We start from the raw sequence: 18,822 nt of genomic DNA, 5'->3' as shown, positions 1-18,822 counted from the left end.
AATGCATAGAACATAAATAATGTATTTTTACAAGAACTACAACTTTTATTTGAAACATTTGTTTGTTACGTCAATATTTATTGAAATAATGTTAAAAAAGTAATATTTTTTCAATTTTTTAATGTTTTGACCTTGAAAATGACCTTGTCGGCGATTTTCATTATCATATTCGTAATCAACGTGCAAAAATACAAAAAATAGTGTAGTTTAAAAAAAATCGGAGGGTTCCGCTAATCGGAACTTTATCCTTTAATTTATATAGTTTTTTAGTTTTATATTTAAAAAGTTTATGAAACATATTTAACATTTATTAAATAAAGTATAATAAATAATCAGTGGACAATGGAAACAATTTATGATAAATGTGCTTATAAAAACTGTCGTAACGGACGATATACTACAGGTTCACATTTATTTAGATTTCCATCAAAGCAAGATGCAAGACAAAAATTATGGATACGTAACAGTGGTAAGTTTTGTTTATAAGTTATTTTTTAAAAGCATACTCTTGCATATTTTTGAAATCGTGTTTATAAAAATAAGAAATGTTTCTTTAAATGATATAAATATATCCAACAGTGGCGTAGCTAGGAAAGAGTTTCGGGGAGGGCTATAGCTTTAATTTGTTACAAATTATCACTATTAATTAGACACATCTGCACGGTAAGTAGTATGTTGGCAGGTATGGGCCGTCACAACAAACCCCCACCACCTACCCGTCTAGGCCCCCCGCGGTGGGTCTGGCGCCAAAACATTCCCCCACTCCTCTCTGACGGGTGGGAAAAAAAGATGGCGGCTACGGGTAAACAAGATGGCGGATGTTGACAAGATGGCGGAAATTTTTATTTTTCCGAATTGAGAAAATCCAAACGGGGTTCGAACCTGGATCGCTGGATTTCTAGTCCTGGTCCTAGTCTGCTGGGCTACCTATAGATCTAATGAAATAAGTCGTAGGGTCGTATTTATGGCAGGCGCGGGATGACGTAAACTTTTTATTTTTTTCCGAATTGAGAAAATCCAAACCGGGTTCGAACCTGGATCGCTGGGTTTCTAGTCCTGGTCCTAGTCCGCATGGCTACCTATAGATCAAATGAAATAAGTCGTAGGGTCGTATTTATAGCTATGGGGCCTGGCAGGTATGGGACCTGGCAGGTATGGGGCATCAAAACAAACGACGTCACACAGTCGCCTCTAGTCCGTGAAGGGAAGGGACGTATTTATGGTGGAGCCGCGTCTACATGAGGTACCCCGGACTCTCAGGCAGGTATGGGGCATCAAAACAAACGACGTCACACAGTCGCCTCTAGTCCGTGAAGGGAAGGGACGTATTTATGGTGGAGCCGCGTCTACATGAGGTACCCCGGACTCTCTGGCAGGTATGGGACGTCAAAACAAACGACGTCACACAGTCGCCTCGCGAAGGGTCGTATTTATGGTGGGGCCGCGTCTACATGAGGTACCCCGTACTCTCTGGCAGGTATGGGGCATCAAAACAAACGACGTCACACAGTCGCCTCGTGAAGGAGCGTATTTATGGTGGGGCCGCGTCTATATGAGGTACCCCGGACTCTCTGGCAGGTATGGGAAATGTAAACAAACATCGCCAAGGTGTCGAGCGGGGGATGATAGAACTACGACCTGTGAGCGGGCAAGTATGGGAGAACAAAAGAACGACGGAGTCAAACGGTGGATTCTGCTAGACCGATATTCGACGAGATGACGACTAAGGGGGTGCAAACGGTATAGAGCGTGCGCCGGTATAGCGAACAAAAGAACGCAGCGACGAATGATCGGACGACTTTTAGCCTGATATTCGGCATGCTGGTTAAGGTGGCAGCGATATCTCGTGAACGGAATGAGCCACCCCGCGGATTGAGCGCGCTGTAAGGATTGTCGAGTGCAGGAACATGCGAAAAGAGGAAGGAAACAAACACGAGAAATGGAATACAAAATCGTTTATTTGGAATTTTTCTTAAAAATACATAATTGAACTGACAAAATAAAGTTTATACATTTTATGATTTTCAATAGAATCAAATTTAATTATAAATGATAAAAGTATACATTAATGTATGAATTACAAATATTATTTCAAAGCATGCATCGAGAAATGTTAAATATATAAAATAAAATGTTTTATTTGAAATTTTTAAAAATACATTGTTGAATATTACAACAAGTACTTGTACGTACTTTCGTTTGCTCATTTTTTTTACAATGAAAAATTTTGCGATATAAGCATACTATCAGTCTGTCGTTTTGGTTATAATCATCGGTGAAAAGACGAAGAAATTGCTCAAGGTTGTAACCAAGAGACAAATAGTAAAGAAACACGCAACAATATTGGCCGCATGTTTGCGAAAAAAATCCTTGTAGCTGCACGGTGTTCCATCGATACATGGTGGAATTTCGTCGAAGTCGCAGATGAAATCGTTGATCCGAGTGTGGCGGGATTCCGTAACTATCGAAATATGTGCCGGTACCGTGCTCGTCGATGTAGAAGGCGACCCAGTGTCTTCCGGGGCGATCATGCTCGTCTGTATTAGCGACAATGGCTGTCGACCTCGTCCACACCCTCGGTAGTCTGTCGGCAGGATAGACTCCCACATATCTGACATTGAGACGACGCAACGCGTGTAAGATTTCCAACGAATTCATTTGTCGCGTAACAAGACGGTGCTCGTGCGCGAGGAATTATTTGTATAGTAGAGTCGCAGGGGTTTATCTCCTTACGCGTAGAGTAGACGTTCTCGAATGATTGTGCGGAGATGGTTTGTTGAGCGTTGCTATCGGTAGGATATTCTTCTTTCTTCACACACGATATATCTTTTGCAATGTAATTACGTGATTGATTCTTGTCTTCTTCTTCTTCTTTTTTTTCCGTACGCCACGCCTCGATATTGCGAATTATATCGAGATTTTTATTCTTTTTCATAAAAACGCCGCTGTCAGCTTTTTCGCTTATGCTCCAATTTTCACGAGAAAGATCATCGCAGCTCGAAACGATGCTACACTCACTGCTGGTGTTTTGAGCGCCTATCCAACGTTTCAATTTGCCGGCGTTGCGTAACGCGCAAAGAAATTTGTCTGTAGAGCAAAATCGAAAACCGTGGTGAGAGCACCGATGTCCGCTCTCTTTGTCTTCCGGCAAATTTTTAAACGCCGGAGAAATTCCTTCTAAATTATATACGTTTCTGGAAAGTAGACGCCTCAGATAGCGGGCCTTTTCTTGCCCCCTGCTATAGATGTAGCGCACTCGACGTGTTATTTCTCGCAGTTGTATTACGAAACATTTAAGATCGGTTTCGCCATCGAACCACTCGATTCCGTGATAATTTCGCGAAAGCCAGTTGTTTTCTCGTCTCGATTTTTCAGGTAAATCGTCAAAGGGATAGGGAGGCGTCATAATCCAGTGTCCGATGATTGCGGAGTTAAGCGCGACAACAGCCACTTCTTTCGGAATAAACTTCTCGTCGGCATCGCAGAAACCCTGTATATCGATGACTATATCCATGGTTATGTCCAAGTACTCGCTCTTTCTTTTCAAACGAAGCGACGCCGTTCGCGTCTCGAACAAAACTGAATCTCTTTCCGTTGCTTTACACGTCATTTAAGAAAACAGACGTTAGGGAAAAATGTACGTAGTAGTAGTAGTAGAGGTGGGGGGTTTGACGTTATAAAAACCTAACCGCCAAAATCGACGATAACTTGTCGAGAGGAGTCTATTTCTAGAATATTGTCGAACTCAGCATAAACGATACAATTAACGGTCGTGGTAAGCGCCTTATCAAATTTCACTTCTAATCGCAAACTACCATGTTTCGCGAGATTCCAATGTCCGGCGCAATGAGCGGACAAGTCGGGGGTAAGATCAAAAGCGAAAAGAGTGTAGCCCTGGGCATAATCCTCTCTACTTATAGAATTTCCCTCGTTCAAGAAGTGAATGCCGGTTCCCGAGAAGAGCGTGTGGTAGGCTTCGACGTAAAGCTTTTCGTCTTTCGAGAAGTTCGGTTGTAACGGCCTACTGGGAATTTGCATACCATCGGCATACAGAGAAAAGAAATTTATACCGTAGTTTTTGAAATTAAACGGATTCAATTTTCTATCGCCATTAAACGCTCTGTTATCGACAAAGCCGACTATTACACGTTTCGGCAGTTGTCCGAGTATTACATTATCTATCGATTCTCCTACGAGTCCGGCGTGAATCGTAAATGTTTTAACCTCGACTTTTGTGAGAGGATATTTGGCGGTGGTTTTACTCAACATTCTCGCGTGCGAGAGTAACACACCGGGGCTTATCTTTGTTCTTCTAACGAGCAGACTAGCGTCTAGAAGACGTATTTTTGACACCGAATTAGATTCCATGAGGCAAAACAAATCTTTCGAGCGAACGAGCCTCATTCTAACTTCCACCCCGTTGATTAGGAATTTATCCTGATTGAAAACGTCGCAGTGAAGATGCCCTATGAGATCTAACGCCTGTCCGTCTCGAATGTAACGCGAGCGTCTCACGAGTGCCTGATTCGTGGCTTGCGACTCTAGGAGAGCGTCCATTAAGCCCGGGGTATCCGCGTCCCACAAGCAGGAGGTCAGATGGGAGTTTTTTGCGGGTGAAGAATAATTTAATAACGCCTCGATGTAAGCCCGATACGCGTAAGCGTTGTTTGGGGGTGACACGAGTTTTTGATTGAAATATATGTCGATTTGGTTGAACATGGAATGCAGTAAATGATTTACAGGGTCTACTTTGAACTCGGGGGTGCCAGCGGCGGTACCGCCTCCTGCTAGGGGGGAAGATTCTACGCGTACGCGAAGACTCAACATGGTGTGTGTGAGATCTAGATAATCTTCCCCATGGCCGGGTATGACGAATTCTATAGGCGCGTCGTCCGCGAGCGACGTTACGGGTTTGTAATAAATCCATTGCGATCTCTCGATGCTGGTTTGTGTAGGCGGTAAAGAAAAGAGATCGAGTTCACTCTTTAAGCACTCGTTTGAATGTGTATGAAGAAAGGACATGCTCCGTAAATTCCTAATTCACACGTCGATTAAGAGAATATGTCGGCTACACTGCGTTTCTTGACTCGACGGCAGCGTCCTGTGGATGGCTTTTTTTTGTTGTTGGTCTTTCTACCTGCCGTGCGTATTTTCTTCGTTGCCCTTTTTTTATTCGTGATTTTTCTTCGCGCGTTGCTATTCTTCGACGATTTCTTTTTGTTCGTCTGACGACGACGGCGCTTAGAAACAGCGTTGCGTCTTACGTGACTGAAGAAAGGAAACTGAAGCGCAGCTGTTTTCGCGGATACTTTATAACCTGTTCCCTTCATCAAGCTAGTTATTTTTTCTTTGGCTTTTCTTTTGAGATTTCCGCTCGATTCCTTGAGACGAGATTTGACCGCCTCCTTGAACGGCGTATTATTTTCGACATCCTCCATCACGTTAACGCCGGCTCGTAAAGCTTCTTTACCAACCGCTCGTACACCTTTACTCAGATAAGGAAGCACCCTCCTGAATAATCCTCCGAGAAAACTACCGATTCCGTGTCCTCGTTGATAGGGTGCTCCGACGAAAACCCTCGTGATTCCTCCGCTCCTACCTCCGCTATCGTAATATTCGTGGTCCTCCGGTCTAGCCATAGCGAGCGACTTTTCCGACTGATTTTTTCTTACTGGAAACGTCTAAAGTGCAACGTCACCGTTAGCGTTCCCGATTGGAATGGTATTCTTTTTCCGAATTGATCTTTTATATCTATTTCAATCCTGCGGAAATACGTTTGTCGTAATGGGATATAATGCGGGACGGAGAAATGTTTCACTTGATTCGCGCCGTACGCGTAATAATGTCCGTAATGTTGCAGCTCGACCGGTACTATTCGAAGAAGTGGAGTTTGCACATCGCCGGTTATATAAGGTTCGCAAATATCGCAATAAACAAAGAGTTTATCGGGAATACCGCGCAGCAATCCGTGCGGTTCGACGGTATAGAAACTTCCAGCGCGCACTCCTTGTTCCGTTTTAAACCCGAGTTTAATAAAAGGCGCTGTAAAAATATCTTTGGAATTAGGTTTAGTCGCAGTGAGTGTGGTATAATATGCGGTTTGTAGGCGATTGCTAGGCGTTGGTATGGCCCCGCCGCAGCCGAGTATTCGTAGTAGATTATCGGAAACGTTCATATGATGAATCAGATTGCATTTATTTTCATCGCATGTAATGTTGAACAAGATTTTACCGCCGCTAGCGTCTTCTAGTTTCAATTTAATATGCGAATTCGCATCTTTGCAAGACGAATTAATAGCGGAGATAAGTTCCTCAATATTTTTGTAAATACCATTCGGTATTACGCCTTCCGTCGACGTTAACGGCGCCCCGTTTTTCCTCGTCTCGTGTCCATTTTCAATATCGACGAATCTAATGACATTTTCAACGTGGTTTATGTGTAAAAAAGTAGTGGGAAATTGGATCTCGTTAAGCGCGACTTCCCATTCGCCGTGTAAGTGTATAGGTTGAGGTAATTCCGTGGTGAAGGAAGTGGTTGCATTGTGCGGAAAATAACGCATACTGCTATTGCTGGGAAGAATCAAGAGAAATTGATCCGTCCTCATTTTGAACAAGCGGGGTTAAACTCGAAGCAGGGATCCAAGAATCAAACTTACTGGGATAACCACGCCAGCTAACCAGCACCTGCTTATTATTACCGCGACTCCGGCTTCTTATCACACGGTCGACGATAAACTCCTCCTCCTGCAAGTTTTTCTCAACCCGAGCCAATTCTTGTTCGTAAAAAATACCGTCTATGACTTCTCCCGCTAAATCGCTCAGCTCGTACACACGTGGTTTTCGCCAATCGAGTATGCGATGAATTCGAAATATCTCCTCACTCCACCGCGCCTCGTATCCTTTCTCGAAGACGACCTTTGCTCTACTGATACGAACGTGATCACCGACGTGGTATTTAGCCTTTCGGCGTTTTTCGTTCGCTTCGCCGTTGCTCCTCCATCGGCGCGTTATATTTTCACACGCGATACGCGCATTTTCTCTCGTAACAGCATACGGTTGCATTCTGGTGCTCGAATGACGGGTGTGATTATAGGCGTTTACGATATTCTGCAAAACATCGATGTAGCGTCGTGTATTTTTATGCGTAAAATAACGCCACATTCGTTCTTTCAACGTTCTGTTAAAGCGCTCGACGATGGCTGCTTTGACATCCGGATTGCGGGCTACGCGAAAACGAATGTCATTTTCTTCCAAAAACTTTTGTAGCGATCGCCCGACAAATTCTTTACCCTTGTCCGTTTGTAGGTATACGGACGCGCGTCCGTTACTTCTCGAGAGCACGTTCTGAAAAGCTCTCATTACGGAATTACTCGTTTTGTCGCGCAATGGTTCTACCCCGTATTTACTAAGTACATCGATAATCACGAGTAAATACGAATATCCCTCGTTGTAACTTTTGAGATTTCGGAGTTCGATCAAATCTGCCTCCCACAGATCGTCGATATTCGTTACGTTGTAATGCATTCGCGGAAATTTCCGTCGCAATGGACGATGCAGCGTGTAGGCGTCTTGCGCTTCGAGCCATCGCTCGACATTGTTACGGGGCAAATTCGCCGCGCAAAACAGATTATCGACAGCCGAATAGCCGGCATAATGCGCGGGATCGTAGTACAATTTTTCAAGAGCCGTCATTCCAATTTACTCCATTCGAACAGGCGTCTCGCTGGTGGAGAATCCGTGTTTCTCTGAGGAGTGGAACTCGCCGCAGGACCGGTAAGTTTCGCGATATTTTGCGAAGAACCGGCTGTTAATAATTTTTTATTTCTCACTAGTGCGGAGGGAATGTTCAAGTCGTGAAGTAATCGCGCGAACTGAACTCTTCCCGCGGCTTTCACGGTTTTTCTATCGCGCATCGCCTCGTTTATCAGGTCTGAGATATTTGAATCTTTTACGACGTTACCGTCTATGGTCACGACTCCGTACTCGTCCCAGTTAATTCTAGTCGACGATGCTTTATCGAGCAAGCGTTTCGTCAGTAAGCGAGCTTCGGCACGGTAAGATTTCGGTACGCTTTCCACTATTCTTTCGACGCTTTTCATCACCCCGAGACTCGCGTCGTGTTCTTTCGGGAGGCTTCTCGCACGACTAGAGCCCGGAGCGAATGAGAGATCGCTCGGCGGTACTTCTTCTTCGCGAGTGTCCATCGCGTCTTCTTCCTCTTCTTCTTCCTCGGCGTTACGCGCGTCTTGATTTCGTCGTCCGTGTGCTACTCGTACAAAGTGAAGATATCGCCAAAGAGCCTCTTTGTACATCTTCCATCTCTCGGCTTCGTCGTTCGGATAGGGCGAATTAAGAATTCGACTCATCTCCGCATCGAGTCTGGATAGAGCGGTTCCGGGTGTTCGTACGGAATTATGATTATTATTATTATTATTATTAACGCTTTCGTCCGGTGTGTTTTCCACGAGCGGTGCGCCGTAGTCGGTAGTCGGTTGATGCAATTGACGCTGCATTCTCTCGAGATTTTCCGTAGAAATTAAAACCATTTTTTTCGCTCTTTCCATAACACTCGATATTATTTTCTCTCTTGTGTTTTAAGCCGTCACCTTGTCTATGATTCGCGAAAATAAGGCCTCTAATAGAGGAACGATAATATAGGATAAGAATCCACCTCGTTGTACCAATAGCTTTCTTTTATTCTTCCAATTTCCGCGCTTTGACGCGATACGACGTAGCGTCGTTTTGTATTTGCTCAGACGATTTTTTTCGCGTCGTTCGAGCGCAACGTTACCATTGAGCGTGTTGAAAACGCATTCGCAAATACAGCGAATAAATTTTTCGTCCGCGGTTCGCAGGAAGGAGCTGCGTTGATTTTTGTTCAGATGACACAGCGCCTCTAGAAGACAAACGTTTCTCTTTCCGATCGAACGTCTAGCGGTTTTCGTTGCACCGTCCGACGCCGCTACTTTCATCGTGAGAAAGTCACTCGCAACTGTCGTCTCGCGAGCGATGGTGCATACTTTTTATACGCTGGATCTGCGCGGTACGTAGACGTAACGCAACGCATCGTCGGGAAAGATGCTTGTCCGAAATCGATATTTGTCCGGAGTCGATTGTTTCAGATCGAGTAATAAATATCCGTGGGGGTGCGAGGTTGCGTCAAAGTATGCTTCTTCTAGAAACTTTGGGTCATCGGGGTACACCTGTCGCGCGAGATGACGAATTTGAGCGCGATCGCGCGGGTTCTTGAAGACGACGATGTAATTGGTATTAAGCGATATGTCGCGCTGACAGCGTCCCTGGTGAAATAGATTTTGCGTGATAAGTATAACGCTGAGATTCTTATGGTGACTACCCTTTGTAAAAAGATCCACGATGACGTCGCACGAGGATGATTCTCTCATAAGATCGTCGATTATCACCAACTTTGGTGTGAGAGGATCGTGGGAATAATCATGCGCTTGTGGCAACCCCTCGCGAAACTCGATTGCATTTTTCTTTATTTTTCCCGCAGCGTTCCTTTCTTTTTTCTCAAACGCGTATTGAAGTTGTCGATAAGCATCCTGCCATTCGGCGTAATAAAATAAAACTCTTTGGAAAGAAACATCGGCCATTTCGGATAGATATTTGAGAAAAGTTTTTACAAAGACCGTTTTGCCGCATCCAGTGGGACCGCTGACGATAGACGTCCAAGGATGTTTCCAGCGTATGTCCATCTTGCGAAATGAACTCTTCGCCGTTCGCTCGCGCCTTCATAAACGAAAAAAATCAGCGAAACACTAGGACGCGATAAGCTTACTGCCCACTGACGGCGGCGGCGGCGGCGGCGACCGCTTGCTCGCGCTAGCGTACAACTCGCGGACTCGAACAAGCTGATTCGGTCCGCGGAGACGCTGGACAAGCGCAACCGCGCTAGCGTACAACTCGCGGACTCGAACAAGCTGATTCGGTCCGCGGAGACGCTGGACAAGCGCAACCACCGAAATTGCTCGCGCCAGCGTCCAAGAGTGGAAACGCTACTTCGCGCGATGAAACGCTTTTTTTTCTCGGAAAAAATGAGGGTTTTATACGGGAAAGTAAGTTAGGAGGAAGAAAAATCTTTAAGAAAAATTATGCGAGAAAACATTTATTTTTACGAATAAAAGTACATGATTTGAGAAAAATAAAAATATTCGTTTTTATTTCTTAAATTTTTCATAGTTTTTACATGGTTTTTATACAATTATACATTTTACATTTTAAAACTAGCAATATTTTCTTAAATTAAATAAAAAAATTTTTTATTTATACTTTTACAAAAATTTATAAATCTACTTAAAGCTATTTATATAAAGTCGGAAAACACACGCTAACCGTCGACAGCGAAAGAACAATTCTGTAAAAATTATCGAATCGCGTAACCGTAAGGAACGGAACAACGACTATTGATAAATCTACGTTTCAATAGCACAGGAGTACAAGCTTTCACTTCGTCGCGAGTTATTAACTCGTGAAAAGCCGTACGCCGAATTGCTCTGAAACGTAGATTTATCGATGTTCTATGTGACTTTCCTTCTTCTTCTTCTTCTTTTTCACTTTCCTCTTCTCGTCCCTCTCGCTCTTTTTGCAATATTAATTCTCTTATACTATTAAAATTGACTAAGCATGAGTTTGCAAAGTTTAGGGTTATACCCTTTACTTTGCAAACTTCGTGCGTGAGTCCTTCCGGTGTGCGAACAACGTAAGCATAAAATTTCGGGCCACCAGATACAAACGCCTCGATGTAACTACCGGACCCATAGCTTTCGAGTTCGTTCGTCATATCGCCCAAAAAATTACCCGTACGCGGCTCGTATTCGGAAGGATCATCGCTGCTTACATAAATGCAAGAATCGGTATCGTAATATAAAACGCGTCGATCTAAGCGTTCTAAATATTTATACAACACTAATCGCGCTAGCGCCGTCGTGTACGCCGCTAAAACGACGTTGGTAAGAGGCGAGGGAACGTCGGCCTCTTCCCGCAGTCGCCATGAAACATACATCGCATCTTCGTTTACCGGCAGTATTTCGGTTATTTCATGTTTGGGGCTTGTGAGCAAACTCGCTAATCGTTGCTGAGTTTTTACGATTTCGGTATTCGTTAGGTTGGGTCGTTGGCCGAATTTCCCCCAAAAAGAATTTAAACACAACTTCGCGACCGAACGTAATCCCGAATTTTTCGCGATATTGTTACTTTCGAGAACGATACCTTCGGTTTCCTCGTAATCGCGAAGATATCGTTCTTTAGCCTCGTCATCGGTACATTCACTCGGCCACCCGCTGGCTTCTTGTTTTAATTTTAAAAATGTATTAATATATTCGGCGAATAACCCACCCTGCCGCGTACCGTGATCGTAGCGTGTTGCGTTGTACTGCCAAATCTCGCTAACCTCCGACACGAAATCACCTTTTTCAAGCGCTTTGCGCAATTCGCACGATACCCATGTACCCGTAAATTCACGTTCGGAAGGCCTGTGTGTACAATCTTCGCGTGAAAATGTTTCGCAGCAACTGCGGCACAACGCGAATAACAATTTTCCGCGTACGCGATACGGTAACACGGGGTGAAAGAGATCGCGCGGTGCGAGTACTTTGCAACGTACGAGGCCTTCGACGGAGTCGAAATTGTAATTCGGGCCTTCTCCGATTAGCACCGAACATTCCTCCCCGACATACACCGTGGGATGTCCGATCGGAAAAGTACCCGTTTTTAAAACATACGGATACAGAGAACATACATCGATGTATCGTATCTTCTCTGTACCCGTAATTTCATATCGAGTCGCGACATTCCCCGTACGGCCGCCGTAAAACGCATCGCGCGGATTGAGCGGTTCGTTTTCAACCATTTGATGGTGCTGTAAATATTCCCGCATTACGCTATTTACAGCCATCGCACGATCGAAATCGCACTCCCATTTCTCCGTCACCGTGTATCCGCGTTTTCTAAGACGATATGTCGTTGCGACGGTATGCTCATAACGCAAATCGATCGTATCCCTACATTCACTGTTTACGGAGAGGTTACTGTCGCGGTTGATTCTAAAGCACGACGGGCAACCGTGCCAAAAACATCCGTGAAATTGAAACACGTGATGTCGCGTTACGCCGTTTTCTAACGATTCGTAATATCCGTCGACGAGTGTGCCGTCGAGTACGCGATATTCGCGGGTACGCCCTGCGTGAATAATAGGATGTCCGAGCTCTCGCTCCATCCACACCAGCCAACGCAGTGCTTTGCGCGATTGCGTATTCGCGTGTCTGTACCCACCCGGTGGAATTATACCAATCTCGCTTTCACGCAGAAAGTTTTTTCTAAAAACCCTCATACACGTGGAAGCGATTGTTGTACATTCCTCGAACGGGCACACTTTTCCGCGCCTCAGGAAAATTTTCCTAAAAGCCATGCACGCTCGTCTAAGAATATCCACGTCGTTGCGACAATAGCGCGATATCTCGAGTTGAAAATCAAAAATATAATTCGCCCGGGTTAACTCGTCGTGCCATGCTAAAAACTGTTCGCGTTCTTTCGTATTCATAGTTTCCGGAGAGTAATACTCGACGCCCGGCAACGGTCCTACATAGAATTGATTATCGAGCGTGTTAAATAAATGCGGAAAGACGCCTTTATCCAAAGTATTCGCCAGCCCGAAAGCCTTTGGTAATTCGGATAACCGCATCGGCATATAATTAACACTGTCGATAAATTTCGTATTTCCTACCGTTAGTACTATGATTTTAGTACCGCTCAAAATTACACGAGGTTCTGTCGAAATACCGCTTTCTACTAAATATCGGAGGATAAATTGCGCGTCGAACGATTTTGCGTTATGAGCAATACAAATTATTTTTTTAAAATATGTCGTCGGACGCGTCGCGAAATTTACAAATTCTTTAACAGGATCGTGACGAAATGTAAATTCGCGGATACCGCACCAACGACACCGCACCGACATATCTTCTATTTCCGCGCACGATTCGCAAATCTGCTGCGCGACGCAGAGAGTGGGCACGTGAATTTTTACATTAGCGGTACCTCGAAGCGTTTCATCCTGTCGTGTTTCGAAATCGTAAAACACGAATGCGGAGCGGTTTTCTGTTTTCGACTCGTGTTCATCCTCATTTTGATCTTCGAAATGCTCTTCCGAAGAGCGACCCACGATGCTACTCGAAGCTCGATTGATCGGCATCATGCAGCAATAATGATTTAGCGGTTGGTGAGAACGACACGTGAAACAGAAAGCCGCGCCGCATTCGTGCTGTTTCTTTCGTTCGATTACACGACCGCACTCGCCGCAAAATCGTATAACGCTACAAACGCTTTGAAGCGAATGCCCGTCGTACGATTTTTGCGCGCGATGACGCTCGAGGCACGCGCGATTAAAAAATTCGCGATTACATTCCGTGCAGCGTATTCGCTCATGTTCGAATCTCTCGCAAGTTGGAACCATGTTACAACGCGGGCATTTATTAGAGCATCGATGCCCTTTCGCGTCACTGCGATAAGCTACGTTGCACGGAATGCAATACCCTCTACTTCCAGCAGCGGCTCTTAAATTTAAAATCACGCTATAATGACGCGATTCGGCGACAAATAAAATATTTAATCGAGATATAGGTTCTCGATGTAGAGAGGCTAGCACCGCTGTTCCGTCGAATAACGGTTTACCCCCGCGACCAAAAGTGTCGGAATTGTAAACTATTATCGCGACATTTTCCGCGGCTAAATATTGTTGGAAATGTTCAATTTCCCTAATTCCGCAGCCGACTTCCGGAATCGCGATACCGACTTTTTTCGTCAACTCGACGGCGAGTTCGCGTTGCAACGACGAATTTCGTTTTCTCACCGCGTTCCATCTCGCATGCAACTCGCCCGTACGCACATTTCCACGCTCGTTATAAATCTGTGCCGTCACGAGCGCGCGAGGAAAACACAGATTATCGTTGTTGTTTATTGTTAAAATCGAACGTTTACCAACAATATCTAGAGCGTTATATCCACGTCCCGTGGGAGGGGTAATACGAAAAACGCGAATATTAAACTCTTGCGCTACGTTTAACCCCCCTGAACTTTGAGCTAATAAACTCACGAGATTCCAAATGTTCTCGGGAGTCAAATCGTTCGCCGGACGGAACGATATTCCAGCGGGGCCGTGAGAAAGAGCCGGAGAGTCGAAAGACAATCCAACATAATCTCCCGGTACGCATGAAAATATCGCGTAAGAGTGAATTTCGCGAAACGCGTTTTCCAATCGCGTGTAAACCTCCCCTCCTCCCTCGGGAAACGGAAGTATACGGAATCTAGCTTCTCTACCCTCTATCCCGAAATTTCTAAATCTACGCGTGTTTTCCGATACTAATTCTATATAATTAAAATTATCGCCGACCTGATTATTATTCCTTTCCGCCGCCGATGCTGCATCGATATCCTCCGCTCGCCTCGTTTCCTCCTCCTCCGTTCTTTCCTCTTCCTGCGGCGCTCTTTCGTCGGTTTCGCCAGTCGATTCCACGCCCGACCGAGTTTCCTCCGACTCTTCTTCTTCTCTACCGCCACCTGTTTGAACTGCAAAAGTCAAAATTTAAAAATTAGCGAATTAATTAAAAATTTGATAAAATATTATATTTTATATCTTCATGCTCGAATTTTATTTGCAATAAAAATCGAAAAAGTGTTAAATCAGCTCACCTCTAGATTTTCTTCTTTTTTATTTTACACCCTCGTTTGATAATTGTAATCGGGAGAGTAAGAAATCACAGGGGGACTGTATCCTGTGAAAATTTTAATGTTTAATTTTAATGTTTAAAAAATAAAATTCGAGCATAAAAGCAACTGTAAAAATTTGCAATCTTTCTTACCTCTGTCACCCATTCCCCATCCGTCGTGGCTTTGTTCATCCTCTCCTTCATAATTCCTCTCCTGTAATTCCTCTTCCTGCTCTTCCTCCTCCTGCTCTTCTTCTTCGTCTTCCTGCTCTTCCTCTTCCTCCTCCTCCTCCTGCTCTTCCTCCTGCTCTTCCTCTTCGTCGTCAGCCTCGGGTAATATTACACTCTGTTGACGGTCGTTATCTAAAAATTTACGTTATTAATTTTTCAAATTTTTTAGTTATTTTATGCTTCTGCTAAGATAACTTTTTTTATCACTTACTGTACAAAGGACTGAATATTTCCTCCTCATCGAACGAGCTCACTTCGCGAGGAGCCGACTGACTCGTCGATTCGTTGCTCACAAGATCGACAAGCTCCGGCGTAAGAATAATTCGCGCGCGAGCTAAAACATTAAATTTTTTGAAAAATTTCCTAATATTAAATCAATGCTGTTATTTCATATAAATTACTTTTACGAAGGTCTATTACTTACACGAAGGTCCAGCCTCAGGCGAGGTATCGTCTCGTCGTCGTCTTACCCCGCGGCGTTGAGTAGCTCGCTCTTCGACATAATTTTGACGCTCGCTACGCACCACACCCTCCACCACCATGACTTTTTTCGGCTCGTGACATTGTAGCGTTCCTAAAAAATAATGATTTTAATTTTTTTAAATTTTGTTTTAAATATTCATAATAAAAAATAGAAACTTACCATTTTTTACCGCACCACGATAGTAATTCAGCAGGCCGGCGATATAGCCTCCCGCATCCTCTTCTTCGTTGTCGTTAAACACACGTCTCATCTCGATTATTTCGCCGGCAATAATCAAAAGCTGGAGGTAAATCGAGAAATGCCCCAAACAGAATAAAACCGCGAGCACCGCGGTAGGGCACACACCCGCAAACTTTGCGAATACAACATAATTATTATCGTCGTTGTCAGATAACGACGATAAATAATTATCGATGCAGAGCCCGTTTAAACTACGCGTCAATCGCAAACACGATTCGATAATTTCCCGCAAACTAGACATTTTTAATTCAACGTGGCTTCGATACGCGGTGAAATCACACGAAGACGGAAATACAGATCGCTATGATCCCGAATGCGCGAGAAAATGTGAAACTGTGCGATTTTTTAGCGTCTTCCCGTTTTATGCCAGTTTTCCCCACCTTGAGAAAATTTAGGAAAAAAGCATTGTTTGTTTTCAAATATTTTTATTACACTTCCTTTGAAACCGGACAACGGTCCAGGTCCTTTCGTCGTACAACGTTTCGCTCGTACTTTTCACGATAATCCTATTATTCAACGAACGGTACTTCAAGATAGGAGAGCGAGGCGCCTCGGAAAAAATAAAAATAACAAATAATCGAATCGGGATAAGAATAATCCTATAGTATTGAACACGTAGTAAAAATTCCGACGACGCTTAACTTGTTAAGAAATACTACGCAACGGGTGGAAATTCTGTTGTTTGAATAAGAATAATCCTCTATATAACAATCACGTAGTAAAAACCACAATAGAGTGCAAAAATTTTTCCGTTGTAAAATCATGAAAATTTATTCCGTAACATGTCGCGACATGAAAATCGAAACTTTCTTTTATCTAGTAGAATTTTCGTGGGAATTTGGAAAAGTAATATTTGTCAATGCTTCGCCTTTGCGACCAATCATAGTGCTTAAAAGTTTATGTGTTCAAATTTCCCCCACCGTTTTTCCGATTTTCTATTACGCGGAAGATTGTAACATTTTTCTCATTCGTCTCCTAGCATTCGAACCTGCAAGATCAACAGCGAACAAGGTTCAGTTTTCGTGTTTTCGTTTTGCGTCTGCGTATAAAAATCAGTGTCATGGATAAACGCCGGGAAATTGTGAAATCCGAAAAACCGACAAAGTGCAGCGACACTTCCGAAGCAAGATGCGACATCACCGAAAAAATTGTGCAGAATTGCATGCTATTATCTACAACATATGGATTGAATTTTTCTTATACGAAGAAAATTCATGTTGGGCTGCAAACTTCAATCAACAGCGACGAGTTTGATTTTCAACCTTTCGTTAAATTTTCATCCAAGGGAGCCGATGGTATTTGCTTCAACATGGCGGAATGGCAAAAATTTCAAGAAAATATGAAGCAAATGTCGGATTACTTAAATGGAAATAGTATTACGGCAAACTCGATTATTATCAACAAGATAATTATAAATTTCACCACTGCTTATGGAGCAAGAGCTTTGTTATTGACATATCGAGAAAACGGACAAGAAGTTCAACCTTTGGAAAATACCGCGACTAAAGAAGAAATTCATGCTCCAAAGAAACGCCGGACTTATTCGCTCGCTATAGCAATGCAGAGAGCTAATTTTCTGGGACTAGAAAATATACTCGAATGTGTAAACGCTAATTTGAATCGACTGAATATAATCACCACTAGTGCCAATGATTGCGCTAAATATCTTATTAATAAAATACAAATAAGACTACCTATCGTGGGTTATATCGAAAACGATATTATAAAACTCGCGTTCAAATCTAATTGTCGCGAAATACAAACTAATGTACGTACGCAACTAAAAGATTTAACATTTCTCGACGATCAATTTGAAATTGTATTTTTAGAATTAATTGCTCTTTACTTCTATCAAATTGTACATATAATTAGATTTCAACGAAAATTGTAATTCATACATTAATGTATACTTTTATCATTTATAATTAAATTTGATTCTATTGAAAATCATAAAATGTATAAACTTTATTTTGTCAGTTCAATTATGTATTCTTAAGAAAAATTCCAAATAAACGATTTTGTATTCCATTTCTCGTGTTTGTTTCCTTCCTCTTTTCGCATGTTCCTGCACTCGACAATCCTTACAGCGCGCTCAATCCGCGGGGTGGCTCATTCCGTTCACGAGATATCGCTGCCACCTTAACCAGCATGCCGAATATCAGGCTAAAAGTCGTCCGATCATTCGTCGCTGCGTTCTTTTGTTCGCTATACCGGCGCACGCTCTATACCGTTTGCACCCCCTTAGTCGTCATCTCGTCGAATATCGGTCTAGCAGAATCCACCGTTTGACTCCGTCGTTCTTTTGTTCTCCCATACTTGCCCGCTCACAGGTCGTAGTTCTATCATCCCCCGCTCGACACCTTGGCGATGTTTGTTTACATTTCCCATACCTGCCAGAGAGTCCGGGGTACCTCATATAAAAATTTCCGCCATCTTGTCAACATCCGCCATCTTGTTTACCCGTAGCCGCCATCTTTTTTTCCCATCCCGTCAGAGAGGAGTGGGGGAATGTTTTGGCGCCAGACCCACCGCGGGGGGCTTAGACGGGTAGGTGGTGGGGGTTTGTTGTGACGGCCCATATCTGCCAACATACTACTACGGTATATTACCCACACTTAGCGCGACCCAGAGCCAACGACGGGGACGTGATGGGTTCTGGCTCCATTTTACTTTTTTTTTGTTTTTGAGTAATTTTATTTTTTTTTAATTTTTTATTTATTATTTTTATCTTTTTTTTGTTTTATATTTATATATATATATATATATATATTTTTTTTATATAATTTTTATGCTATGCTCACGACTTTGTTCATTTGAGTTTGATTTTAAAAACCAAATTTTATATTTAAATTAAAACAAAATTGTAATAGAACTGTGAATGTTTTTTAACATTGAAATTTTTAACATTTAACAAAAAAATTTAAACGTAGAATGCCAATTTTTATATATTATATTCGTGTGAAGTTAATGTTATTACAATCTATAATTGTATTCGACGATTCTTTTTAGTTAAAAATTTATTAAGCAAAATGTCATCATCGACATGTAGTTCCCGATGAATGCTCATTAAAGCAAGACCAGTAAGTCTCGTTTGTCCAGTACTATTTCTTAAATAGGTTTTTAATCTTTTTAATGTTGAGAAGCT

At 43.0% G+C, this 18,822-nt stretch overlaps 4 protein-coding genes across 6 annotated transcripts; all 4 read right to left on the bottom strand.

Annotated features, from left to right (window-relative positions):
* Positions 1 to 2,111: 2,111 nt before the first annotated feature.
* Positions 2,112 to 3,610, bottom strand: LOC136999671 (uncharacterized). Its single transcript, XM_067354150.1, has one exon. It carries the CDS (start codon positions 3,608 to 3,610, stop codon positions 2,543 to 2,545), a length of 1,068 nt encoding a protein of 355 aa, XP_067210251.1. The 3' UTR covers positions 2,112 to 2,542.
* Positions 3,611 to 3,684: 74 nt separating this feature from the next.
* On the bottom strand, positions 3,685 to 5,022 carry LOC136999305 (uncharacterized protein F54H12.2-like). Its single transcript, XM_067352983.1, has one exon. It carries the CDS (start codon positions 5,020 to 5,022, stop codon positions 3,685 to 3,687), a length of 1,338 nt encoding a protein of 445 aa, XP_067209084.1.
* Positions 5,023 to 6,563: 1,541 nt separating this feature from the next.
* LOC136999304 (uncharacterized) lies at positions 6,564 to 7,691 on the bottom strand. The gene has a single exon (XM_067352982.1). It carries the CDS (start codon positions 7,689 to 7,691, stop codon positions 6,564 to 6,566), a length of 1,128 nt encoding a protein of 375 aa, XP_067209083.1.
* On the bottom strand, positions 7,688 to 17,266 carry LOC136999670 (histone H3.v1-like). Of its 3 annotated transcripts, XM_067354148.1 has the most exons (3): positions 15,378 to 17,206; positions 15,165 to 15,287; positions 12,563 to 15,085 (listed from the first exon to the last, which is right to left on the bottom strand). In XM_067354148.1, exons 1-3 carry the CDS (start codon positions 15,493 to 15,495, stop codon positions 14,820 to 14,822), a joined length of 507 nt encoding a protein of 168 aa, XP_067210249.1. In that variant the 5' UTR covers positions 15,496 to 17,206; the 3' UTR covers positions 12,563 to 14,819. The 3 variants fall into 3 exon arrangements, with proteins under 3 accessions (XP_067210248.1, XP_067210247.1, XP_067210249.1); XM_067354147.1 differs by having other exon boundaries at positions 7,688 to 15,085; positions 15,165 to 17,266; XM_067354146.1 differs by having other exon boundaries at positions 7,688 to 15,287; positions 15,378 to 17,263.
* Positions 17,267 to 18,822: the final 1,556 nt, after the last annotated feature.

The sequence above is a fragment of the Linepithema humile genome, chromosome 4 (assembly GCF_040581485.1).
Source record: "Linepithema humile isolate Giens D197 chromosome 4, Lhum_UNIL_v1.0, whole genome shotgun sequence".
Lineage (NCBI taxonomy): Eukaryota > Metazoa > Arthropoda > Insecta > Hymenoptera > Formicidae > Linepithema > Linepithema humile.
The sequence above is the reverse complement of the archived record's forward strand: the minus strand, read 5'-3'. Positions and strand labels throughout refer to the sequence as shown.